General features: G+C 41.2%; 1 protein-coding gene across 3 annotated transcripts in view; it reads right to left on the reverse strand.

Moving 5' to 3' along the window:
* Positions 1-4359: 4359 nt before the first annotated feature.
* The window catches only part of ARK2N (arkadia (RNF111) N-terminal like PKA signaling regulator 2N), a 44634-nt gene continuing 21272 nt past the window's right edge, over positions 4360-27721 (reverse strand). For all 3 annotated transcript variants that reach the window (XM_069001448.1, XM_069001449.1, XM_069001447.1), the window contains exons 3-5: positions 15427-15609; positions 11061-11187; positions 4360-7414 (exon numbers count right to left, since the gene is read on the reverse strand). In XM_069001448.1, coding sequence (XP_068857549.1) covers positions 7231-7414; positions 11061-11187; positions 15427-15609 — 494 coding nt within the window. In that variant the 3' untranslated portion in view covers positions 4360-7230. The remainder of the gene's footprint in view (positions 7415-11060; positions 11188-15426; positions 15610-27721) is intronic.

Raw genomic sequence — 27721 nt, forward strand, 5'->3', positions numbered from 1 at the left:
CTTTCGTAGTCCCCTGACGTTCTCCCCATCCCAGTATCCCACCAGCTCCTGCAGCAGCAGCTTTGGGGTGCAACCATGGCCACTGCAAGAACTGTGGTGAGAAAGCCCTCTCCTGGAAACATGCTTCGCTGCAAAATCCCACAAATTCTGCCGCTAATCAAGGACATGGTACTATTTTATTTATGAAATCAGCTCCTTGGTTTGCTGGTTAACCAAAAATAACTCAAGGTCAGCATCCCCTGTCCACATTCCCACATCCCTGGCTTAATACCTGGAGACACAGTCTCATCAGTGGTTAATTATCTCAAAATCACAGCTGGTTAATTTAATTTCAGTATTCCTTCCAGATGATTGGATTCCTTTTGCTCTTCCTGGGGCCCTTTTCCCTGCCTTGGGATGGATGCTGGCTGCATGGACAGGGTCTGACCAAAGCAACTGAGTCCAGCAGCGTTAGGAAAACCAGAGAAAAACCGGCCTTTTCTCATCCAGAGGCCCTTTTTGCCTGTTTTTGAGCGCACTTTCCCCGTTCTGTGGGGATGCAGAGGAGGGTGAGACGGCAGCCCAGATCCCATATCCTCTGGCTCTGGTGCCATCTAGTGCCTTCCCAGCGGCTGCTTCCAGCCAGGGCTTCCTGAGAGAAAGTATCAGTGGCCAAACTGCAGTAAACATCATTACTGTTGCCTCCCTTGCAAAAAGGATGCTGCTGAGAGCTCTCACCTCCACCCACACGCCCCTCCCCAGCTCTGTGGGGTCAGGAGCACAATGAGCTGAGCCTGGAGCTCCAGAAATTGAAGGAATTTCTCCCTGGAGCACAGGGAAGGAGAGGATCCAGGTGTAAAGCTAATTTTGTAGCATTTTTTATAACCTTTGTGAGCATTTTAGAGTTTTGCTATACCCCTGGACAAGCTGAGAATGCTGGCCCAGGGCAAGACCTCACACCGGCCATCAAAGGAGGAGGGAGCTCTGCACCACCCCTCCAAAAACTTGGCTGTGGTATGCAATCCTGCTGCTTACTGGGAAAACAAAGCATTAAAGTAAGACTTTTTTGGCTGTCAGGCCCTCATAAAGAGCCCATGCGCCATGCCCAAGTGGGACTGCTTTGAAAACTGCCCTAATTCCTCCTCTTGATAAGCAGGCCAAGGAAGGAAAGATTGTCCAAGGAGCCAAGGATTTGTCAGCTCCAAGTGGGATGGAGTTTTTGATGGCCCTTTACTGACAAAAAAATGCTTGGGAGGTGCAGAGGTCTCCTAGGTGGGCACCAGGGGCTCTTTCTCCTTTTGCTATGGAGGGGTTGGACTTAAACAGCACTTTCAACTTGCCAGGCCTTGTCTGACACATGTTGTGAGACTGCTTTTTATATTATCCCCCTTTTTATTAGTTTTTGCTCACTGTGGTTTTGTATTCTGGCCTTGGTTTGTCAACCCAGAGAAGAGAAAGCTCCAGGGAGACCTCAGAGCCCCTTCCAGTGCCTAAAGGGGCTCCAGGAGAGCTGCAGAGGGACTGGGAACAAGGCATGGAGGGACAGGACACAGGGAGTGGCTTCCCAGTGCCAGAGGGCAGGGATGGATGGGATATTGGGAAGGAATTGCTGTCTGTGAGGGTGGGGAGGCCCTGGCACAGGGTGCCCAGAGCAGCTGTGGCTGCCCCTGGATCCCTGGCAGTGTCCAAGGCCAGGCTGGACAGGGCTTGGAGCAGCCTGGGATAGTGGAAGGTGTCCCTGCCCATGGCAGGGGGTGGTGTGGGGTGGTCTCTCAGGTCCCTTCCGACCCAAATTGTTCTGTGATTCTGTGATTGGCCTGACATTGGAATTCACTGGAGTTCAGCAATTCCAAGTTTGAAGTAGACACACAAGGATGTGGAAGAAACAAAATGGGAAAGGTTTGGGTGCCGCTGATCACGGGCCAGCCAGGGACAAAGCAAATGCACTCCTCAGCTGTAGATGGCATTTCATCAGAGGCACCAGCCAGGCTCCAGGAGCTGTGCTCAATTCACAGCACCTACAGCAATGGAAAATGAATTTGACAGAGGACTCTTGTTTGTTTTCCCAGCTCTGATGTGGTTGCCCTGGATTTACCCGAAGCTGCCGATGCAGCGAGTAAGTGTAGAAAATTATCTGAAATTAAACTTCCAGACAGCTTTCCCCCTGCCCACTCCAGATTTGCCCTGAGACTGTCTGAAAGATGTTTCCTTCCCAGTGGCTGGCACTCAATTCTAATTTTAAACTAAATTGCAAATCCAGATGACTAACCAGATCCATGAGAAAACTTCCAAGGGGCATTTGTGAATCGGCAGTTGTCAGGACTCTCGGGATTGCATTTGCTTTTCAAAAACTCAAGATATAGACTGGGGTGGGGGTTAGATCCCTGTTTGCCCTTTAGCATCAATAACAGGAGTATTTCACCTTATTTGCACCAAAGCTGTCAGTAAATGCAGGGTTTGTCCATCCCAAGTTTGCATTTTGCAGGCGTTCTGCTCCTCCCTGTGCAGACAGAAGGGAAACTGCATCCCTAGGGTGCTCTGGAGAGAAAGCCACAGCAGCTGACATTCAGAGAAAGCCACAGCAGCTGACATTCAGAGATTCAGATTCAGCCCCAAAAAGAAGAGGCAAAACTGGTAGTATTTCAGCCAAGGGAGGTGATGTCTTCAGCAAAGAACACCATTTACAGATCCTCCAGGGAACTGGGGAACTAATCCACTTAGTAAAACCCTTTCAGCCCTCATTACAAGGCAGGCAAACTAAACTTTCAGCCACAAAATTAATCTGCATTGCAACTAATTCACTGGGAAAGCCACAATACAAAATCTAATGTGGTTTTGGGTAGTTTTGATCAGTTTTTGTGTTGCCCCAGAAATAGCAATTCCCACAAAGTCAAGTGGCTCCTACACAAAGAGGTGCCAAGTGCCACAGGAGGAATTTTAAGCTTTCCATTCAGTGTATCCTGAAGCCTACAGACTCTGGGTATCTCTTGGTGATAAAGAAAAGATTCAGGAGATATTTTATCTGTCCTCTTCCCTCATCTGCACCAAACTCCACAGTGCTGTTCTCATGCAGCTGCTGATAAACACAAAATAAAATCTGAGGCTGGTGCCCACCTCTGCAATGACCATCAGGCCCAGAATTTGTATTCTCAGGCTTCATGAATGCCAAGGACTTGGGTTAGGCTGAAAACCAACTCACTTTACCTTCATTATCCATATTGGTACTTAAAATACATGGATAAATTACTTTCCTGATTTGCACTGGGAGCTTTCTCATGTGATAAATGCATGGAAAACACTGGAAAGGTACTGAACTATTATTATTATTATTATTATTATTATTATTATTATTATTATTATTCCTATTCCCATTTCCATTTTTCCTGTGAGAGGGCTGGCAGGCAGCAGGACCCCAAGTTCAGCACAGTGCAGTTGTGTATCCTCCTCTTTACTTGTGGCTCCCAATTCCCTGATACATTTCCGTGGTTCTCCAAACACAGCTCACCCTGGCACCACCCCCTGCCCAGAGAGGATCTGCCCTGTAGCATCAGTCTCTGAGTCAAACAGTCTCACTGACCAACAGAAGAGGTCTGGGAGGATGGGTCAGGGGGATGCAGTTGGAGAAATAATGGTGGGAAGGTTGCTCAGACACCTGAAGGACTCAGGAGGCTGTGCCAAAATTCCATCCCTGGAAGGGATACTGCAGGGCACAATGAGCCCCAAAACAGGGAGGACCTGGAGCTACTGGAGAGTCCAGAGGAGGCCACGGGGCTGCTCCAGGGCTGGAGCCCCTCTGCTCTGCAGCCAGCCTGGGACAGCTGGGGGTGCTCAGCTGCACAAGAGAAGGCTCCAGGGAGAGCTCAGAGCCCCTGGCAGGGCCTAAAGGGGCTCCAGGAGAGCTGCAGAGGGACTGGGAACAAGGCATGGAGGGACAGGACACAGGGAATGGCTTTAAATGGACAGAAGGCAAGGTCAGATGGGATTAGGGAGAAATTCCTGGCTGTAAGAGTGGGGAGGCCCTGGCACAGGGTGCCCAGAGCAGCTGTGGCTGCCCCTGGATCCCTGGCAGTGTCCAAGGCCAGGTTGGAGGGGGCTTGGAGCAGCCTGGGATAGTGGAAGGTGTCCCTGCCATGGAATGGCATGAGCTTGAAGGTCCCTTCCCAACCAAACTGTCCTGGGATTCTGTGACAGGCAGCAGCCACTTGTCACTGGTACCTGCACATCCTTTGGCACCCCCACCAGCACTACAGGGAGAAGTGTTGGTCCTGCCCTGGTCTGAGATAAAAGGAAGCTTTTGCAGCCAGGAAATCACTTTAATGTTCTGGATGTGCAAAATTTTACATGTGTTACAGCAAGGAACAATGCTGAATTCAGGCAGCTGTAACCCAGAACTTATGGATTTAATTCGGAGATGTGACACACAGCAGCATATTTGATGGAAGTGGAAAAACAAAAACCCAACAAATTGATATTGTTTAAATAATACACTCTATTTTATTTTGTCTTAAAATAGTTTAACCTTTATGCTACAGACTTGTTTCAAAAAACAGAAGGTCTCATCTTGCACCAAAAATATATATATTTATATATATATATATATAACACTCTGTTTTATTATTATTTCTCTCCAAAGACCATTAAATACTAGATGGAAAATGAGAACTAAATAGTGAGTGTCGAGAAGAATCAGATTTTATTTTTAACTAGAGTCGCACGTTTTAAACATTTATATTCTGAGCAATGATTTGTCTTCACTATAGAAGATTCCAAGTTCACACTCCAGCAATTCAGGAAAACTGCTAAACCCTGAAGGGCTCGAGCCAATGCACACTGAAGTCGGTGGGCAGCCCCACACCGACCCCAGTGGGTTCTGGACCAGGCCCCAAGTGCATTGGTTCTCAGCCATACAATGGCTAACTTCTCTCTTTCCTGCTGAGAAGAGCAAAAACCACCCAGGCACATTTTTTGCTCTTTTTAAAAAACAGAAGTTTAAAAAAAAAAAAATAATAATAATACTAAAAGAAACAAAACCAAACCAGTTCCTACCTATCCAGTGATTGCGTTTTTCAGATCACTACCCTTGAAATTTGTTAAGAGAAAATACATAGTGTTTTAAATAAAAGAAAACCTGCATTGGACTACCATACATGAGCTGTTTAAACAAACACAGTGCACAGTTGGAGGAAGTTTGGTTAGGAGGCAGTCGTTTTTATGTACATGTGGAAGTCACATCATATACAAACTGAAAAACAAGGAGAGTTAGTTAGCATTTTTTCATGGAAGGATTGCAAACGGGTCCCTGCAGCTTTCTCCACAACTGACCTTCAGGAGACTCTCTGAAATGGGAAGAAGCAGCCACAGGAGGTGGCTGTTCCAAAGTTACCTTCACAGCAGGTGTGCGAGCCCACAGCTGATGGAAACACGAGGAGAAAGGATGGGCAGAGCAGCACAGGGCCCTTCCCTGCTGTGGGGCCCACAGGCTCCATCCATGCTCCCCTCCCTCCCACAGAAAGGAATCGGTCACTAAAACCACCACAGATATTTTTCTGGCCATGCAAGACACTTGTGTTCAATGTTCTAGAAAGCTGGAAGTGGGAATATCAATCCTTACCTAGCTGTTCTGTAAAGTGCAGTATGAACTGTTCTGCTTATGGAAGAAACATGTTTGTTACTAACTATACCCCCCTGCTGGGCTGTTTCTCCTTTATGTGACAACACAGGTAATTCTGTTTTAATTTTTTTATTTTGCCCACAGATAAAATTATGGGAAGCCAAATAAATTTTGAAACCAGCTGACACAAAAGGAAAGCAGAACTTCCCAGGTCCTGACCACCCCTGTTTAGCCTTAAATAGTAAAAAATCCAATGGCAGAGCTGTACAAAATTCCCAATAGAAACATCCGGAATATGAAGGAATGTTTCAATTGCACAGTAGACATTTAAAGTGAATAATATCACCTTGTTAAAGTCTAATCTTTGGTTTTTGCCTTGGGAAAGGCTCAAAATGAAAGATGAGGGGCAGGAATTTCCACATACACCACAGAAACTGCAGCCCGCTAAAGTGAGTAGTTCCACTGATTTTGTAAATATTCTGGTAGAAAGTGTTTCCTGAATCCTGGCATTTCCAAAACTAGCATGAGACATGATTGAAAGCCAGGGAAATGGTGCAGATTACTAATTAAAAAAAAAAAAAAAATTAAAAATCCACAACCTTAGTTTCTGACCCCGATCCTGCAACATTTTTTAGGACAGTTTTAAGCACTTGAGTGGCCCCACAAGTTCCAGGAACAGTCCCAGCTGAACACCCCTTTGCCAGGCTGGGGTTTTGGAATTTGCTTGGGATTTGAGTTTGTTTTTTTTTTTGAGATGGTGAATGACACAAACAAGCAGCAGCAGAAACAGGGACTATGAGTAAAACATGTCAGTTCTCTCCTTCATCTACTCCAGGCAAGACTCAGATAAAGGTAAAAAAAGTTCAGCTATAATTAAAAAGCAGAGGAATGCTGGGCTTTTTATTTCCTTTTCCTGTGCTTTTGCAATGATCAGCTGTTCCTAAGTCACTACTATTACTATTTCAGCCATTCCAAGCTGTGGGAATTGACCAGTGAAACACAGTAGTCAAGTAGACAGAAAACTCAGCACTGAAGAGTATAAACTATAAATTACATTGAAAATAAAAATGCTTTAATTAAAAGCTGTTCAGTGCATTTGTTATGGGCCATTTGCATTATAGACAATCCCTCCTGCTGGTAACATAACCAAATCAGCTTGGGTAAAAGTACTCCTGGCCCAAATTTTGGAAGTGTTGAATACCCTCCGATTCCGCTGAAATCAGCGAGGACACAGCATTTCTCAAAATCACTGATGCTCACACAGCAACACACTAGCTTCTACTAACAAACTCAAGATACTGATAAATTAAAAACGTCCTGGAGTCAGGAGGTGTGGGGGAGGGTGGGAGGATGTTAAGTTTGCACGCAGTTATTCCGTCAGATATACACACACACGTTAGTAACTGCAGATGTGTTTTAAATTTGGTGCTGCTAATTCTGGGCAAGAATCCTCCTTGGAGAAGGCAAAACCATTTGAAGTGATACTGAAACCATACTACATTCCTGTGGACGTGCAGAAACGCCGCGGGTTTGAGTTTCCCAGTGCCAAGGACGGGGCCTGTGGAGGTGATGCTTTAACCACTGAACTTCTGTGGCAGGGAGGGCGGGAGGGCAGGGGGCAGGAGCACAGTGACACGGCGTTACAGGAGGTATTTGCGCCTGGTGTCCTCGTCCAGAGTGAGGTCCACCACTTCTGGGGGAGAGGACCAGTTCTGCTGGGGAGCCACTGCTGTCCATGGCTGCGTGGGCTGGGCGCTCCCGAACGGCGAGCCGCGCTTCCAGGAGGACACGCTCTGGATCACGCCTCCCCTGGGATGCACACACCTGCAGCGAGGAGAGGGACACGCACAGCGTCAGGGACACCGCTCAGCTCAGCCACGAGATCCCCACCTCCAGTGTTTTAGCATCATCTGGTCAGCACGTCCAACGTTAGCACACTGGATTCTCCACTCGTAGAGTCCATGGTGTCTCAAACACCCAGTGAACAAAGATAAATTTAAATCTGGGGATTTGGTGGGGATTAAATTATTCTAAAGGAATGCCAGTGGATGTAATGTGATATTCTTTATAAAGTATGTGCATGGATCCCAGTGATCTTGAGGAAGCCTGCGCCGCCATGTGTAGTACCATGCACAATTTCCTGCTAGGAGCTTTACCCACTGGACTTCTTAAAAAGAGAAAAATTTGAAGTGAGGCTGCCTGAGACAAAAAGAAAAGCTGTACTGCAATATTAAATCAAAGCCATGTTAAAACAAGGAGGTAATGATACTTTCATTACAATAATTGCAAAAGAGATCTTGCTGATTACATTATTACAGCTGTTATATTTGATTTTTTTTTTTTTGTTTTGGTCTTCTTAACTGAAAATTACAAACATGCTGGGAATTGTTCACTGACAACAGTTCAGCCCCACTTCAGCAAAACATTTAAGCTTTAAGTGACCACAGCCAATGAGACTAAAAGGTGTATTTGAAGATAAAGCTCCAGTGCCCTGCTGAAGCAAGATACACAGATATCTATTCACACAGCATTTTTACCTATTATATTCATAATAAATACATGATAAATGAAGCACGAGTTAACAGCAATTAGGAAAAAGAAATGCAAAATGAAAGGTAGAATAATTTTGCTGTATGATGAAGTGATGACAGGAATTTACTAGAGGCTTTAGGATGATCACTCCATTTCCAGCTGTAAATCCTACAGAGGCACTAGTAAAACTTGACACCTAGTGCTCCAAAAATTGTTTTGGTCTTGGTAAGCACTGGTGGTGGCTGCATGGACAAACACGAGGTGTTATGGCTGCTGGGGTAACCTTTTCCCATTTCTTTGTGAAGGCACGTGTACCTCAGGAACTGAGATTTCCTGCACTGATCAAATACCCCTGACATTTACATTTTATTTAATCCAATTTAAGTTAGTGCTATTTATTTTCTCCAAAACTACTTAGGTTATGCTCAGCTCTCTTGTTTCTGGTTGGAGTTTCATGAAATAGAATGAAAAATCTCATTCTCTGAGCTGTAACTTCTCTGAATATAAATGTCTCATTGCCTTCTCAGATACGCTGCTTAGGTTCAGATGTGATGTTCAGAATGGCTTTTCTATTACTTCTTCAGTCTTAAAAAAACATAGTTAAAGTATGTATCTACAAAGAACTAGCAGTTAGACCCTGGAACTCTAACAAATGTATGGGATTTCTTTCTTTTAAAGCTTTCTTTTAAGGAGAAATATTTTTAATCAAACTGGCAAGAAAAGCTTGTAGACAGAGCAAATAAAATATGATGTTTGGTCTCTGGGACTGTGGTGCATCATTCTGAGAACAGTCCTCAGTGTTTAGGCAAAGCTAAGACTAACATTTCTTCCTGAAGATGACAAAAACCGAGCCATAAATTCTCTCACAGAAACGGTACCTCAGAAAAATAAAAGTGTTTATCCTCAAACAAGTCATGCAAGCAGCCAACAGCAAAATGTTCAGTCAAACATGAGCTCAGGGAACATGCTTCCAATCTGTCACTAAGGGAAGATACCAAATAAAGGCAATCAAAAAAAAAAAAAAAAAAAGAAGGAGGGATAAAAAAAAGCTTCCTAGGAAAAACTAGAGGAAAACTGCTTTATATGCATGAACGATTAAAAAAAAAAATCTACAAGTGAGAAATTAAACAAACTGAAAAACATGACTTGGTGTCCTGAATAGATGCCAAGTAACATCCAGTAATATCCCAATGATGAGAAACAGCCCCAATTCACTAACAATCTGAAGAACTACAAAGGATGGACAAACTCCAAGGCATCACGACTCCCACCAGCCCAACAATGACATGGAATAGGGAGCACGATAAAAACCAGGATCCAAACACCACACTAACTAAGCATGCAGAAAATACCAATCAAAAACCTAACCCTTGTCCAAATGACAACCCTGTCAGAAGCCCATCAATACTTCATAACTGCAAGCCTAGGCCTGAAAGAGAAATAAAACTCTAAATAGGATTCAAACAACTGAAACGTGTGAGTGGAGTATTCAAGGGAGGCAGTGAACACTGGTCTGTGGGAGATGGGTACACGAATAAAGGAAAGCACAGAAGAGTGCTTTCAGCCTGATTTGATGAAATTATTTCAGTCCTATCTACTAAAAGTAATTTTAAACAGCAACTCTGCATTTAGTCCATGTTTCCATTCCTGTAGAGGATGAGTATCATGGAGGCAGCAGCATGGAAAGCTTTCTAAGAGGGGACAGCAACACACGGGTCCTGTGTGCAGTGCTGCACAGACTTACACCAGCCAGTGCTGGAGGGTGAATCCACACCCCTTACCATCAGCACAAAGACCCTCCAAGCCCTGGGTTCTGCGGCATAAACAGCCAGGAGAGCTGCTTCCTAAGGAATTACCATCGTCCAAAAGAGTAGGCAATGCAAGGACTTACATGGTTCTAAAAGCAAAGTCTAAATCCCCCTTTCTGGACCTGAAAATTTCCTTTTTTTCCCATCTAACAGCACTGGGCTGTGCCCACACTATCCATAAAGTTTCCTGCCTGGGAAATTGTGTCCTGCACACCTTCCTTCTTCTTTCCTCAAAAAAGATGCAGTGAAGGGACAACAAGGAACTCTGTTCCTTGTCCCAGCTCTGTTCCTTGTCCCTTCCGCCCCTCTTCTGCCTCCAAGCAAGCACCAGGCTTCAGAAAAGTTTTGGAAGGAGCTTGTCTAGGTATTGTTTTAACTTGGCTTTAATTCACCAAATTCACATTCCACAGTATAAGAAAATGTCAGGTTTGTTCAACTGCTTCATAATATTTTAAGGCAAGGAAAGACCATAGACCAAAGATGAAGAGTTACATCAAAAAATGCCTACCAAGAAGAACAGCTGGACAGGTTTCTGACTGAGAGAGAAACCTCTGGCACCCTTACCCTCATCTACTTTGACTTCTCTTGAATCTTAAAATAAAATTAAGATTCATAATGATCTGATTTTTAACCTAAAGGGGCTATCTTATGACATTAGCCATTGAAAAACTGATAGTATACCCTACTGACTAATTAAATAAAGTGGAAGCTAATAAAAAAAATTTGAGTTAATATTTTGAAAGGAAACAAGAACCCACATAAAGATTTTCACTTAGTTATTTGCATATTCACATACACCTTTAAAATCTGAATTCCTGAGGTATGTACATTTAGTATCTCAATATTTGGTATTTTTATACTACACATGTTTAGCCAGGTAATGTTTGATATTGAATCACAAGTTTAATCTGAATAATTACCAAGTCGGTCACTTTCTAAAGAAAAATTCATTCTGACATCACCACAACCAGCAGAACAGAAAAATAAAGTGCAACATTTGCTGCCTTTTGGGCATCACTCATGGATGGGTAACCACAGAAGTGAAGGCCAGCAGTTCTTTATTGATTTTGGTAATACAGACATTCTGATAAAATGAAAGTCATATTAGAGCAAGAAAAAACAACTCATACCTGGCATGTTCCTGAACTCCAACAATCTCTACTTCGCTGTCAGAAGAGGCAATGTTAATTTCTTCATTGGCCTGGGCATTACCACAAGAGGTTTTGTCACCTGCAAGGAAGCCTGGATCCAAACGACCTACAGATGGGGAAAATGGGAATACAGACAGTGTTTAATGGCTTACATGGCTCAGAAATCAGCTGGAAAAGGAGTTTCCCAACCTAACAAAAGACCAAAACAACACTGAGATTAGAAAATCTCATTAGACCAAGTTTTTTAACTCACAGTTTATCACCTGCTACAGGAAAACCACTGGATTTAGCCAGTGTCAATAGCTGTGGTGATGGTGCTGTCACAGAAATGTGAGCAAAGCCTGACTGTTGCACCAAGAACAATTAGAATTTCCAGCTGAAATGTTAGGACAGTGCTAAGAGTTAGACTGCCCCTAGACCTCTTTGACATTAAGAAACAAAACAATCTAAGCAACTACAATGATACTATAGCAAAAAAATCCTACAGGCTGGATAGAAACATCCCACATATAAAGGAAAATTAATTTAATTCCCTTAAATAGAAAACTAGGGGAAGCTGGTCAGTGAAAAAACACAGCAAACTCATTCGTTTCTGGCTGTGCTGCTTCACACATCTGCTCTAACATTATTACAAATGCTTGAAAAGAAAAAGTGGTTTTCTTAAGTCCCATATGCAGCAGGGCTGTTTTTTTATTACAGTCCCTCAATGCCATCCAGTCTGTCAGTCAGTCAACCCACAAGCCCTCTCTAAATACTCACAGCAAGTGTGGCACGGCACGTTTTTGCCTTTTTTGCCAAGTGCTGCTAAGAGGGTTCTTCACCCCAATTAGTGAAGCTGTGTTGAGTCATATAGGATAATACTTGCATGGGAAACACAAAGCAGCTGAAATTATTACTTCTCTCACAGAAAATAGATTTCTTTAAAAATCAATTAATTAAAAGATATAACTTCTACTCTCTCTTTTTTTTTTTTTCTTCCAGGAAAAAGAGAAGATTATTAATTCCACTGTCTCTCTATCATTAGCCTGGGGGACGCTGGGCAGCTATGAAGTAGGTGATACAACCTACTTAAAAAACCACTTGCTCAGCTGTACTACACAGGGGAAGAGTCATTTGTTGAGCAGGAAATTTGAGAGTAGGTGAATATTTTATGTGTATCTAGTTTGAATGGACACCTCCTTGAAGATGAGAGGAGGAGGAGAAGCAATAATGATCCACAGGATTTAAAAGGTGTGCAGACATGCAGAACTGATTATACCCCCAGGGAGATTAAAGGAAACAGAGAGAAGAAATTAAACTTAAAACAAGTGCCAGGGAAACTTTCTAATGGCTGCTTTAAGCACTAGGGAAAGATGCAAGCAAATAAAACCATGGAATGGTTCGGATTGAAAGGGACCTTCAAGCTCATCCAGTGCCACCCCCTGCCATGGGCAGGGACACCTTCCACTATCCCACGTTGCTCCAAGCCCCATTCAACCTGGCCTTGGACACTGCCAGGGATCCAGGGGCAGCCACAGCTGCTCTGGGCACCCTGTGCCAGGACCTGCCCACCTTCACAGACAGCAATTCCTTCCCAATATCCCATCTGTCCCTGCCCTCTGGCACTGGGAAGCCATTCCCTGTGTCCTGTCCCTCCATGCCTTGTCCCAAGTCCCTCTCCAGCTTTTTTTGTAGGAGCAGAGACCCTGCTGCATGTTCAGTTTTTGGAAAGACAAGATCCTTGGTGATCTGATCGGTGTTGGCAAGGGAAGGAAACCCATGTGCTGCCAGGTACCTGAAGGAGTTTCCATCTCACAAGACTAAAAATATTTGCCAGCTGAACTTAAAACAAACTAATAGCCCAGACAGTCTCTTCCTATCATTGCAGTTCAGCCGAACATTTCTTGGCATACATCACTGACTGCCAGAAAGCCCAAAAATGGGTCATGGGTATTTCTTTAACAGAAGTGTCTGGGCAGACTGTGAAACATGAAATGGAAGCGGCTCAGAGGCTTTGATTCACATGCTGGGGGCTTCACATTGCCAGAGGGCAGAGTTAGATGGCATATTGGGAAAAAATTCTTCCCCATGAGGATGGTAGGGCTCTGGCACAGATTACCCAGAGAAGCTGCGGCTGCCCCATCCCTGGAAGTGTCCTAGGGCAGGTTGGAAGGGACTTGGAGCACTCTGGGATAGTGGAAGGTGCCCATGGCCATAGTATCTTGTTTTAATGCCACACTACTCTTCTTTGTCTTGACAGGGTAATGTCCGGCAGAAGTGCAAAGCAGACCAGCTCTTAAAAAGCCCCAAAAAGAATCCCCAGAGGTATAAACTGGAGTCCCAAAAGAGCTTCCACATATTACCATAGCTTTAAGTTCAGACAACAAAAAGATAATTAGCAGCAGCGAAACCATGATTAGCAGAGTAAATACTGCAAGAGTAGCTGGGTGTTAATCAGGATTATAGCACACAGACAGATTTACAGCCTCTGGCCATACAAATTCCATGCCTAATAACATGCCCACGCTGTTAATTTCTTTGCATGAACATTAGGACGACGCCCAAAGTGATGTTTTGTTTGCCCTACACCACCAGGGCTTGCAAAACAGCCCCAAATATTTGCCCATGCACAAAGATGTGATAGTATAATCAGATTTTTTGTTTAGATAGAGATGCTTATGTTGTTATTTTCCCATGGGAACACATTCTGTAAAGTCTGCTAAACTAGATACTGGCTGAAGATTACACTTGTGAACCAGATGCAAGATTTGAAAATTCTGCTTTCCCAATGTGCAGCCCTAGACCTGGTACGAAAAGGCCAGCACTTGCAAAGGTGCAGTCAGATGTATACTGAGGCTGCAGGGTAAGGTGTAGGCACGAGCAAAAAGAGATTCATCTTTTCAGCTGCTGCCATGGCCATAACACCAGGACCAAATCCACAGAACGTTCCCAGGGATGAAGAAGTCTCTTGATGTTTCCAGTTTTCTTTTACCTGCAAGTCCCCTTGGATATAGGTGGAGGAAGGAAAAAAAAATTCTACCTGCACTGCAGCATTTTAAGTGAAAAGTGGAAGAGAGCTTGGTAAGAAACATTGCTTTTTATTTCCTTACATTCATTTGGTGTGCTGATCCATTGGTGCTATGTAATACAGGTGATTTCAGCTGTTCTCATTGTGTAATAAATCCCTTAATAAAGGACTGGGCTTGCTAGGGGTCAAATAGCTATCAGTCAGCTGCTGTCCTGAAAAAAATACCAGTGAGCTTGGAAAACACAGGCAAGCTTCAAAAAGGCTTGAATGACATCCAGCCATGGATCACAGTGAAAACAACGCACAGAGATTCTCATATTCAAATCATGGACTTGTAGACTCCATAGTAATGGAACATCTCTTTACAAAGGACCATGTAATTGCGTTTCTCTAAGCCTTACAGACAGTGAAAAGCAGCTCAGAGCCACCACAACACTCCCCATGTGGGTGCCCTGTGGCAGGAGACGTTTGGAAAATACAGCACAAAACACAAACCTGTTGTGCTCCACCACGGCAGCATGACTTACGTGTATTGTGCAGCCTGAAATCCTAACATGGGAGTTAAAAAATGACTGGAAAGGAAGTAAAATGATGGCATACAAGGCTGTGGGATGAAGCTGACCGAAAATAATCCCTGCTAACATCCAAAACACTGCAGTGTTTCATGTAGTTATTTAGCTCTTTTGCTAGTGAAGCAGAACAGTGTTCATGAGCTTCATGAACTTCCCTGAGCTCTTCCACAGTATTCCTGAAGGAAATTTCCTTGCTGTCTCTAGATGTAAGTCCACCTACCAGCACCTCTGCACCCTTTGTCTTTACCCAATGCTAGGCTGTCAAATTTTCTAAGGGGTGATGGAAATGCAGATGGAATATGGGAAGAATTAATGCTTGTATTTTAGAGATATAAAGAGACAAACCAAAAAAAAAAAAAGGCAATCCCAACACTGAAAAAGAGATTAGGACCAGTTGACTAGCTGGTGGCATGGGTTGTCATAATCAATCATTCAGTAACAAGATTAGCTCACTTTCATTTTAAAAAAAAAAAAAACCAAAACCCCAGACCTAAGTTCCCTGTAGTAATTACAAGAAAAAGAAAGAGAAGAAAAAACAGTTAAGAAAATTAGTGTCAAAAGTATATTGCAGGAATATTTGTCAATTTTTATCACTTGTATTTTGGAGTAAATGGCAGACCTTTTTAATAAGCACCTCTCCTGTTCTCTCACAAAATCCACAAACTGAGCTTTTATAGCTGTATAAACTATAAAAATACTGAAAGCAAGAAAGGGAGAGACACCAAATGCAATGCTGGCACACAAATGTCGGAGAATTTAAACCAACCTGTATCAGCACTCATTTCATCCAGCAGCCCTCTGGTTCTCCAGGTAGATCCTGAGTCTTGATTTCCTAAACAATTATTGTGCTCTTGAACCACTGCAGCTGCCAACAGATTGTCCACATTTACCACTTCTGGGTCTGAGTTTGTGTCTGATATATCATAGTGAGCGACAACAGGGGGTCCATCTGCAGGGGAGAAAAGCAGCATGGGTTACAAATCAGCACAGACTGAAAGACACCTCAAAAAGTACAAATAATTTGTTTAAGGATTAATGCAACATCCTACATGAAGCTCTTAAAGTTACATAGTGGTAAATAGTATGAATTATTAAACTTCAGTTAATGAACATAGCCTGAGATTACAGAGACATTTTGACCTTTGCATACACAGAAAGCACAAGTGTCAGAAAAACACATTTATCAAAGTATCAGTTATTTGCGTAACTGTCTTTTACATTAACACAAAAACATCTCCATGTCTGACAATGTTACATTTACAATCTTGAAAGGATAAAACCTCCAGTTTAAAATAAAAAATAATAAGTTACAGGACATTAAATTGGGCAGACAAGATATATATCTAGAGAATTTTACAGAAGTCAAGAGACAGCTTACATTTTTATAGGATTGATTGAATAAAACTAACTTCTTCATCAAACTGATCCAGTGACAATGAATTTAACATTAGACAACTTTCCTTTCATAACATTTACCTGTCAAGGGCAGGGGGATTTTTAAAAATTGCAATATTTTTTGGTGTTGTTTGTTTGGGGTTTCTTTTAAGATCAAGAGTAACAAGACACAAAATTATAATGTGCAGTGATAAATATGCTTTTCATTCAACATGATTGTCATATGCATTTTTGGCCACCGTAACGAAGGAGGAAAGAGGGAGATAAAATTGCTTACGTGATTCTGAAATCTGTCCTTGAGAAGTAACAAAAAACTATTTTTGATCTGTTTTATTAGGACCAACTAATTTCTTTGTGATGAATGAAAATCGCTTATAATTGGAAAGTATGCTAGAAACAGAAGAGGCTCAGAAAAAAAACAGGCAAATTCAAGACAAAGATTGATGTGGAAGCAGAGAGGATGGATAAATAATGCAATTCTGAGAGGATGTGAGTGTTTTAGCTCAAATGACCTGCCCCAGCTGCAGTTCACTGACTCAGTGCGGATGAAGGTGGTTGGTGCTCCCCCTCCCCAAATGAGAAAATCAAACTTTCTATGGGCCAAGGTTTCATCCACAGAAATGAGGATGAGAGAGAAACAGAGGCTGGGCCAAAGCTCAGCATCTTTGCAATTCTTTAACTCCATGGAGGTTCTTTGAGTTCTGCAGCTGAGCAGCTGCAGGACCTTCTGTTATGGGTGTGACACATGGAGGGTACAACTTGTATGGGATAATACAAAATAATCATAAACTCAGAATGTGTTCAGGAAGACAGGACTTTCAGAGTTACAAAATGACTAATGAAATCTTTTAAAGTGATAAAGAACAAAATGAAAAGCCTTAGGAAAAACTGGTTTCTTTTCGGAATTTTAAGTGGCTGTTGAAGACGGAAAGAACACGATGAACTAGAAGTTTCAGATTTACTTCTCTGAAAAGCTGTTTTTCTGAGGGTTTTAGAGTGGATTTGGGGTTTTGGGGCTTTTTTGGAAGGGGTGTTTTTTAGTAACTTGGTGCCTGAAATATAGTTCAACTGACTATTTTCAGAAACCTCTATTTTGTGATTAGCAACACAGTTCATCGGAGAGTAACGTTTTGCTTAAGTCGTACTAAAGATCAGTTTTGCAACAAGGTATGAAGAAATTCACAAAATATTTCGGATCAGACCTGCCTCCAAAACAACAATTCCATGAAACAATGTTACATTACAAACTTAAAACAGACCCAACAAAAATGAATGAGTAGTTAAATGCCAATGTATTAAAGACCAAACTGTTCACAACATGAAACGCTGATGATTATGACTGGAACAGAATTCCTGGTAATTAACTGGAAGGCAATCTTTGTCTTTTTTAAATGCAGTTACAAAATAATGGAATACCGAGTTCAAAATTAAGCTGGCTGATGTTCAGTTAATTATTTGTGACAGCTGATGATTAAATTACATGCAGAAGTTAGGGCTGGACTGAATCATGGGAGGCATGTTTTCTTTCAGTCTTATCATCAGAGTTCAGCGTGAACATATATAATGTGAGCTGTACAAATAAACAGTCGAGTGCAGAAGATACGAGGGTCAAGTACAATATTGACTATTTGACCATTTTTTCAACAGGTTATCTAAGATTTAAGGAGCTCTGGACTTTTCCTTCAGGCCTTTGTTTCTCTTGCTTCTGACTCAGACCTCCAAAAGCAGAAGGGAAATTTGATTTTTAGATAGATGTGTCTACACAAGTAAAATTGTATTTGGACAAAAGGCACCAATAGTCTCAAGTCAAAATTGTACCACTCCTACATGTATAATCATGCAAAAATGTATAATAAATGTATATACATGCAGAGTGATATTCTCATCACCTACCCATAGAAATAACTTGTGTGAAAGTCTTCATCAGTAGGAAATACAAGCATAAACTTGTTATCTGTAGCTCCACTCTTGTATCTTCCACACTTCCAAAGAGCACACCTTATAACTTAGCTTAAATTCAGTATACATCAAAAAGACAAAAATATTTTCAATATAATTTACACACTGTAATTATATTTGTCAGGGTAATAGCCACCAATTTAACAATCTGGAAAAAAGAACCCCAAACAAGCTGCCTATTTAAAAAGCAATCACAGCAGAGATCTATTTTTGCTTTTCTCAGCCTTGCCTTTCAGGATCAGATCCGGAAATTTGGAAAGGCCCCCAACACCAGGTTTATCCATACCTATCACCAGTAAATGACCAACAAAGCCAAGACAATGGCCACCACACTGCAACAAATCCTCAGATTTCCCACATTTATAAAAGAAGAAATAAGCATAAATGCTTATGTGTGTTAAAAAAAAGTCAACAAAAACCACACAAAACCAAACAACAAAAAAGTTGCAGGCAACAACTAGATGAAAGTTGCAGTGAAATCCTATTTAAAAAAATCTTATAAAAATCTTCTGTTCCCAAAAGCCTGTTTCCTTTTCAGTGCTGCATGGGACAGGAGTGGTTAAATTTGGAAATAAATAATACTTCCCTAGCCAAGTATGTGATCAACCAGTGATGTGATGCAAAGTGAATGTATGGTACCAAGAAATAAGGACAATTGGCTTCAGCTAGGTAATAAAGTGAAAAAATGCTTTCAGGTTGAAAAGATAAAAAGGGTTAACTACAACCATAGGTGTAATTCATCATCTTTTCTTTATAATAGAGACACTACTCGTAATTACTGACTGTAACAGGATTTCAACAGATTAAAAAACAGACATCAAGACAAACCATGCCAGAACCAAGACTTACTGTAGAACAGTTAGAAGGTTTCCTGGTCAGTAATTTAAACTATCTACTTTAGAAAAATTACATCTTTTGAGAACCCAAGGTAGCTGGAAAAAGTACATTTCCCTGGTGACAAGCATTAATTCATTTCTAAAGCAATAAATGCTTGAAAAAGGCAAGGCTGAAAGTTAATAAGTACCAGCAGCAAAATACAGCTGTTGACATTTAATGCTGTAAGGGGGGAGGGAAAGCCTCCTTTCTTTTTTTCTTCCCCAAAGAATTCAGAGGCAGAGGTCATCACGGGGACAGCACTTCCAAGTGTCCAATTCTCCCTTAATTTACACAGCTCATCAAAACTAATTCCACTCTGAACAACTGAATCAGGAGACATGTGCACAAAAATCCAGGTCTACTCATACCAGTTCTCATTTTAAACTTGCAACACAGAAAATTAAATCATTTTTCATCTGCTACCTGCTCCCTTGCTTTTCTTAGAGCCACATCTCAACACTCAGCAGCCTAACCCATGCTGTAAGATCCACACTCCCATTATCCCTTACTTCATTATAATGGCAGCACAAGCAAAAAGGGGAACTCAAGCGTAAAATTTCAGCTGTAGGTTAAAAGCAGCCATTCCATAAGAAGCACTGTCCCTTTGCACTGCACTGGTTATCCTTGCAAAGGAAACACAATGTATTAGCTGGCAGAACCTGAGTGGAGAATTAAGTCCTTGAAATCTGTGGAGACAGGCTGAGAGAGCTGCGGGTGTTCGGACTCCAGGGAGAGCTCAGAGCCCCTGGCAGGGCCTAAAGGGGCTCCAGGAGAGCTGCAGAGGGACTGGGGACAAGGCATGGAGGGACAGGACACAGGGAATGGCTTCCCAGTGCCAGAGGGCAGGGACAGATGGGATATTGGGAAGGAATTGCTGTCTGTGAGAGTGGGGAGGCCCTGGCACAGGGTGCCCAGAGCAGCTGTGGCTGCCCCTGGATCCCTGGCAGTGTCCAAGGCCAGGTTGGACGGGGCTTGGAGCACCCTGGGATAGTGGAAGGTATCCCTGCCCATGGCAGGGGGTGGAATGACAGGACCCTTACGGTCTCTTCCCACCCAAACCATTCTGTGAGTGACTACAAGTCATTATTTCTCTTAATCTTTCTTACGTTTAGGCATGCAGAGCTGAGCTCATCACCTAAACTCCTTCCCCAGACAGAGGAAGTTCAGAGTCAGGCAATCTCCGCCTGGAAATTGCAGCCTGGAGCATCATGAGCACCCTCTTCCCCAGCAAATAGAAAAAGGTTAGACACCACCTTAGCACAGGCACCTCAATTTTACAGTGCTCAACTTCAGCAAGATGAATTCCAGCCTCAGGGATGGGATTTAAAATTTGCTACGTTTCCTCTACAAGTAGAGGAAAAAAGACTGAAATCTCCAGAGGACTATCCCGATTAAAATAAATCCAAAATTAAAAGCCTAATTTTGGTGGTCTGAATTGCCCTCTGGAGCCATCACTGTCTCTGCAAGGAAGAGACACGGACTCATATTTCAATGTGAATATCACTCCAAGCTTTAAGACACACAGAACAGGTACAGTAACAACAGCAACAATAATTACAGCACTTTGTTCTTATAAAAAGCTCTCCATTAGTGGATCCTGGAGAGCTCCGAGGTGGTTATTAACCTCCTTTTGTCCACGGGGGAAACTGAGGCAGGCAGCAGCCTGCAGCTTGCTCAAGGCTAAGGAGCAGAGGAGCTGAGCCCAGCTGAGAACAACACTCCCCTCCAATTACTGGGCTATTTTTAACTGGTGAATGTTTGAGGAGTTTAGAAGCAGTGCTCAGGAAAGCTTTTGGGAAAGGTGCAAACGCTAAAAAGGCTACACACAGAGCCCCAGGAGACACAGCCTCTGCCAGCCTCAACTCCACCTCTTGGCGGTGAACGTGGGCACTGATGGTCCCAGCCTCACTACTCCAAATTGAATTTATTTTTATGTAACAAACGAGAATACTGAGACATTTTAAAGTAATGAAAGATTTACGAATGCCCTCACTTACACTTGGTGCTTAAATTTAAGAAATAATGCCCATTTACTTCCAGATTACACAAAACATAGAATGGACTTTATTATCTATATAAATTTTAAGATCAGATAGACGGTCCTAATCGAAACAACTGAAACAAAAACAAGTATTTTGTGTGCCAAATCCGAAAAGATTTATCCTAAATGACTTGCCAAAATAGTGTTACAGTGGACACACCAGTGACTGATCCAAACAGGAAGTACTGAAACACAAAACTACAAAGTGAAGTGACAGTCTTTTTGTTTTAGATAAGCAGTACAAACCTGGTATTAATTAAAACATGACCTAGACTTGCCATTTCAAAAGTATGTGCAGCTCAAATGGCACAAACTACCTGAACCCTAAAATGATTCCCAAAAGGGAGTGGGGGGCTGAAGATCTCTGCTTTTTTATGTTGTTTAGCAACATGAAACACTTCATTGCTATTTAGATTTATTTATTTATTCCAGGTTACAGTAGTTACATTTCAAAAATTTACAGGGTTAAGCAAATAATACATTGTAAATACAATAAAAAACAATAGCAGTGTAACAACATTCTCTCTAAAATAATAAAGTGAACTTTATCAGTGAATCCACTTCCTGACATTTTCCTTCATTTCACACAGTAAAGCTTTTCTGTTTGGTGTTTTTTTAAACCATAATTATAAAATTAAATCAAAACAACACGATCAAATTATTATCTGTTCTCAGACCGGATACTTTTTAATATATCACATGAAAAGAAATCTCAAAAATTCAAGTCTTGCTGAAATTCAGTCTTTCAGGCTTTTTGATGACTAGATGGAAAATATCTTGGATTTAATTTATCAAAAGATGAATGAAGATAATAAAGCATTTTTCATTGTGCGTTAAGCAAAGGCACATGGAATATGGCTGTGGACTGAGAATACTGGGAAGTGGCATCCACTTTGTATCGCATTATAGGAGTTATTTTCTGTGATGCTGCCTAAAAATGCAATAATTATGGTAGCAGATACATCAACCAGATCTCTTCCCCAGTTTTACTTTGAGAAGTGTCTCAGGAGGGTTTTGGAAACCATCACACCCTCACGTAGCCATGGCAGTTAAAAAAGGTAAGCAATTCCCTGTGTTAACGCAACTTCCATTAGGAAAAGGCAGCAAACACGCACCCCTGCAGAAAACATTCCACTTCTCCAAGCACAAACTGCCCCTTCCCGCAGGACTGATGCAGCCTGTGATGGTCCACACTTATCCCCTGCTCCACTGCTCTGCACTTGAAATCCCTCCTAACTTAGTAAGACCATTTTCCCATGTGCCTTCATTTTCCTGATCTAACACCACGAGACGAATGAAATTTGTGAGAAACACCAATTTTTGCAAGGTACTGTCCATCTCTATCAATCAGCCTGATTATTCTGGCTTCTACAGTACAAATCACACAGTGCTTTTGTTCTAACACGTGGTGGTCACTGCATGTTCTGCATGTTCTAACATGCAGTGGTCACAGTGCAGACCCCCATTATTTTAAAAACATCTACTCAACTGGCCTGAATTACACACCCTCATCAGGAAAAAGATTCCCCTCAAGATCAGCTGAAGGATTTTGTGGACGAAAAACTGCAGAGTAAGTTCAATTTTTACTGAGATTAAATGCTAGCCCCACTAAAATCAGTAGAAAATTTCTACTGCTATCAGTGGGGCTAGGGTTTAATTTCTTAATGTCCTTGAAATATTATAAATTTATTATAAATTTATCCACATACAGTATGTGGATACAGAAAGAGACAAAATATATTAAAAGATAAATCAGTGATAATAAACACGTTTCAATTTGTAACATAACTGCCAAATACAATCCCGTTTTCATTGAATTTAAGATTGGTTTTCCAGTCTTTACCCTAGCAGCTCAGATAAAATAACCCAACAATCCTGCACAAACACTAAAAGACATTGATCTTAAAAAAATAGATGTGTATTTCTGCCTGAATTATTTTGTTCTAGTACTGTTAAAAATGACACTGAAAATTTTACATTTTGTCTTTTTTGTTCTCCCTGCACTGTTATTTCTGCAATAGAAAATCTGAAAAAATTGCCTTGAGTTTGGTTTATGTTGCATGTTAATTTTTTTTTTCTAAATAAAACCTGACCATTCAGATGTTTCTTCCTAAAGACCTTCCTTATAAAACCCACTGAAAGGAACATTAATGCCTTGGGAAGAACCTGCAGCCAAGCCTGCAAAAACACTACACACTGAAGCCCCTGGACTTCCAAGGATTTCTCCCCTACTTGTTAATTCTGGTGGTTTTGAAGTACTTTGATGAAATGTGAGCATAAACATACATTCAAAATGTAATTCAGGGTTGGAAAGCAGATGAGTTTCCTTCTGATAGCCCTAAAGTAGTCTTAGATAAGTCAGACTGTTTCCATGAGATTCAGAATGGGTAAGATAAAAATTTATGTTAAAATTTCATCTGAAGAAATTTTAACTCCCTGAGGGTTTCTAGTCGAAGCCCTTTGAAAATAAGAGCTTATAATGGAAATCATGACAAACTCAACTGCAGCTATGTCATAAAAATATAGTGAAAATATTCCCAGGAGGAAAAAAAAAATAAAATCTGAAACTATGTATTGAGAACCTGTTCTCTCAAAGAGATGCCAAAGACTGTCACACACAGCTAAAACACAGACTCATCACTAGTTTTGGTATCTGGAGGTTGGTTCCTTCAGGGCTCTGCACCTCCTGGACTCAGAATACAGATCAAGAAGCAATTGGCAAATCCTTCATCGGGCAGGTTACACTACACCTGAACAGAAAGGTGGGGCTCCCCTCTCAGCTTCAGGCCAAAGATACCTCCCCACGTGGAAAACCAGCTCATGGAGCAGATACCCAGCTGTGCACATCAGAGCACACTTTTCACTTCAAAGGAGATGGTTTGTGACACAGTTGAAGATTTGGCTCTGGTTTTGAGCCAAGTGGAAAGAGTGACCAAAGGAAAACATTATTTACCATTTACAAAACAATTTACAACCACTGACCTTGCACAAGTGTTTTCAGCCTTCAACTAGGTAGCTTTCGTGGGGAAATTAAGTTAAAATTACATCTAATAGGAACTATTTCCTCCACCTTCTGGGAGCCTTGAGATAATTTTATCCTAGAAAGAGTACGGCTTTAAAGCCTATATGCTCAACTTCTGTCATCCTCTGCTTGCTCTTTTATGTTCACAGCTGCTTGCGTTGAAAATAACAATTAGCAGTGATGGATAAAAATAAAAGGTTTAAATTTTGGCCTCCAGTAACCAAACCCAAATTTTTATTTATTCATACACTGAATTATTTCAATATTTTTCCTTTTTTTTTTCTTTTTTAAAGACTACCTGACTAAGACATTGAAAATTGGCAGAAATTTCACTGGCTACAAACCCAATTAAGTTGTTATCCATTTATGAGATATGTATGTAAAGATGTTTCAATCTGAGAGATAAGTAAGTTCAACTGAACTCTTTACACAATTTATTCTGAAATACCTAATTGTTCCATTTATACTATTTTACAAAAAAGACTATGGGCATGCTTACAGACATACAGACATTAAAATAAACCAGTCAGTGCAAAAAGCTGCTTCTGCATGCAGGGGAAGATTCATAAAGTTGTCATGCTTTAAAATATTCTGCTCTTATCATCATCATAAAGATATTTTTATATATATATTTATATATATATATATAAAATCTATGAACACCAGAAGGATCCATTTTGGTAGGGTTTTTTTTATCAGCAAATACTCCTCCCTGAAAGATCTTTTTAAACAGATGAAGACAAGTTTTTAGATTGCAATCAAACATAGTACAACTTGTTTAACTTTTACCTGAAATGCACACTATTTCAGACAAGGGAGTTTTCTAACAAGTTAATATCAAAATCTTGGTATCAAAATTACACATTAAGGTGATCTGAAAAGACTTTATCCCAGTATTTAAAAATTATCTCCTGCATAGTCTTTCAAACAGTTACTCTGAAAATAACACAGGTCTCTAACCTGATTTTTATTTAATGAAGGCATCATAGACTAGGACAAGAATAATGTTAAAATACCAGTGTCGATATTATACTGATAACAAAAAGTATTTCTTGAGTTCCTGCTACAGGTTTGATCCAACCTATCATACAAACTGATGGAAAAACTCCCACTGACTTCTGGGAGGGTAAAAAAAAGCCAGACCAACAGAAGATACTGTGGTTACTCCCAACAGAAGAAATTAAATTAAAATAATTATGAAAAACAGTGACTGTGGTTTAAAAGGCAGAGTAACTGAACTAAAGGAGACCTAAGTGTTTTCTTTACTTAAACTGCACTTTCGTTTTCCATTGTAAAAATTTTGATTCAGTTTTCATTAGAAACTTTTATTAAGTTCTACCTGATGATAACTATACTTTTTTTTGGTAGCTACAGAGAAGTTACTTCACATGAAGGAAGGCCTTATTGGAGAGGTGACCAAAAAATCCCTGTGTGTAGCAATAATAAGAAGAATTAAATATTTCTAATATATAGTTTAAAATAATCCTACTTTAAACATCACAGTTTCAAGCCTGGCTATTCAGGGTAACTATTAGTATAAAAAAAGAATCCGCAAAACAGCAAATTCTTGCATTATTTAAATGAATCTGATGCTGTGGCATTCCCCATCACAAGTAAAGAATGATTCCAGTGGCGTTCACGCGCAGTCTGGTCTGACCCAGGCCAGCAGCTATCAGACCACCACGGTGTTTACTTATCAAGCCTTCCTTTAAATTCCTGTGCCGAGGCCCAACCCATCCCCTGATGGCTGCTTATCTGAAGGCAGAGAGGACTGTTTTTATTCCAGCATGAAGGATGTGGCTGGGCCGTATTTACAGGAGGAAGCAGCGGCTGCTCTGTGTGCACAGGTTGGGGTGACTCATCTCACCCAAAAGTTATCTCTTGGGGACCGCTGATAAGCGAGGTTTGGCACAACTCATGGGAGAGAAAGACAGTGCCAGGAGGCATCCTCAGTGAAAGCTTATCTCTTCCCACTGAGACCCAGGGAACAGCAAAGCAGACACCTGGAATTAGTGGAGATGACTTGCACCCAAACCAAACACATGTAGACGTGTGTGCATGTGCCTGTGTGTGCATACGGGGTGAGACAGCTGCTTCCATAAATATGCCACACAGCAGTGACACTGATAAAAACCTGGGACAGGGAATGAACTGCCAAATGGGAGACCAAAAAGGAATGAAATCCACTGTGCACGCTTTATAGACAGCTACATTTTTAGGGTGAGCTTATTTATTAGTTCTGCCTAAAAATGAAGAAGCAGCTAATGTGTGGCGTGTTCAAGTTGCAAAACTTGAGAGTGAATGGAGTTAAGGAAATGTCATGGGTCTGTATCTAGTCTGGATCTCTAGGGTGCTTTACCTCTTTAAATATAAAACTTATTTCCTTATATAAATGTTTTAACATGCAAAAAGGGCATCTGGATGAATACCCTGAATGCTCCTATTGTAGCAAACACAGCCCTACTGCTTTTGGGATATCTAGACAAGGATTCTAAGTTATATTTTCCCGAGTTTGGTGATGAAAGCTTAGGGTGGTTCCCCACACACACCTTTAAAGGTGTTTAGATGTGTGTTACTGGCACATGCAGGTGGGTATACTGTGATTTTTTTTTTTTTAAACTACATATAGTCACTATAAATTAAGAAAAACAAACAATATCATGGTAATAAAACCCAAAAGAGAAAACAGAACAAACACATACAAAGAGAAAAGCAAACCTCGTTTTTTTAGCATAATCCAAAATAACATCAAGATTGCAAAGATCAGATTGATTTTTTTTTTTTTTAGTTTTTTTTTTTTTAAAGTTTATGATTGATTCAGATCAGGCTCTGCCATATTCCCATTCTCTGGAAAGACAGGTGGAAAATTGTTATTAAAAGTCGCTGGAAACTCTAGCGCGGCATCGGCATTTTGATAGCCCACGTACGAATTAAACGGCTGCTGAGGAAGTACTTGGCTATCAGGCATCTGCACGAAAGCCCCTGACTGTGTGGTAGGGGGGATTCTTTGGCCAACTAGTTGGATTTTAGGTTCCCTGGGCTCCAGTTGTTGCTTGCTTTCTTCGTCCGTGTCAAGACGGGTTAGCTTTTCTATCCACATGCGAAATTTCTCCTCTGTCTGCCTCTGCATCTCGGCAAAGCAGTTCATGGCCTCTTCCAGGACATTGCCTATGCAGTTCCTATCCCACACGGTGCCCCTGTCAAGCAATCCTGGAATTTCCCTGGTCGCTCCTCCAGATCCCCCAGCACGACTGAAGCCAGCTTTAAAGACATTGAGGCCATTTGATAAGACATCATTAAGTAAGAACATAATATTGTTTATTAAGGCATTTTAACTCAGGAAAACAACTTTTGTAATTCTGCCCCTTGGATACAACAATGGGAGAGGAATTAGCATATATTAACCAACAGTATTACTGCTATAATGACATTTTAGACCCACTGAGGTTATAATAGAAATTTTGGCTTCAAAATTATTTTTGTTCTAGAAGTCTCAGACAATTCTGTCACAAAGGTCTCTTTTTTTACCAAATTACTCCAGTTCCCTTGCAATTTCTGTTTTGAATTCAACTGAAGGTGTCAAAACCACTATACAATAACACGTTTAGTTCTATTAAACTGCAATCCAAAATGCTATTTTTTAACTGACAAACCTGAATAATTACGTGCATTTTACTTACACGCTTGGACCCTTTTATAAACAGGCTGTTAAACACAGGTGGAATTGGCCCAAAGCTCATGGCCTGATTTTGGGAACCACACAGAATG

The sequence above is a fragment of the Aphelocoma coerulescens genome, assembly GCF_041296385.1.
Source record: "Aphelocoma coerulescens isolate FSJ_1873_10779 chromosome Z unlocalized genomic scaffold, UR_Acoe_1.0 ChrZ, whole genome shotgun sequence".
Classification (NCBI taxonomy): domain Eukaryota; kingdom Metazoa; phylum Chordata; class Aves; order Passeriformes; family Corvidae; genus Aphelocoma; species Aphelocoma coerulescens.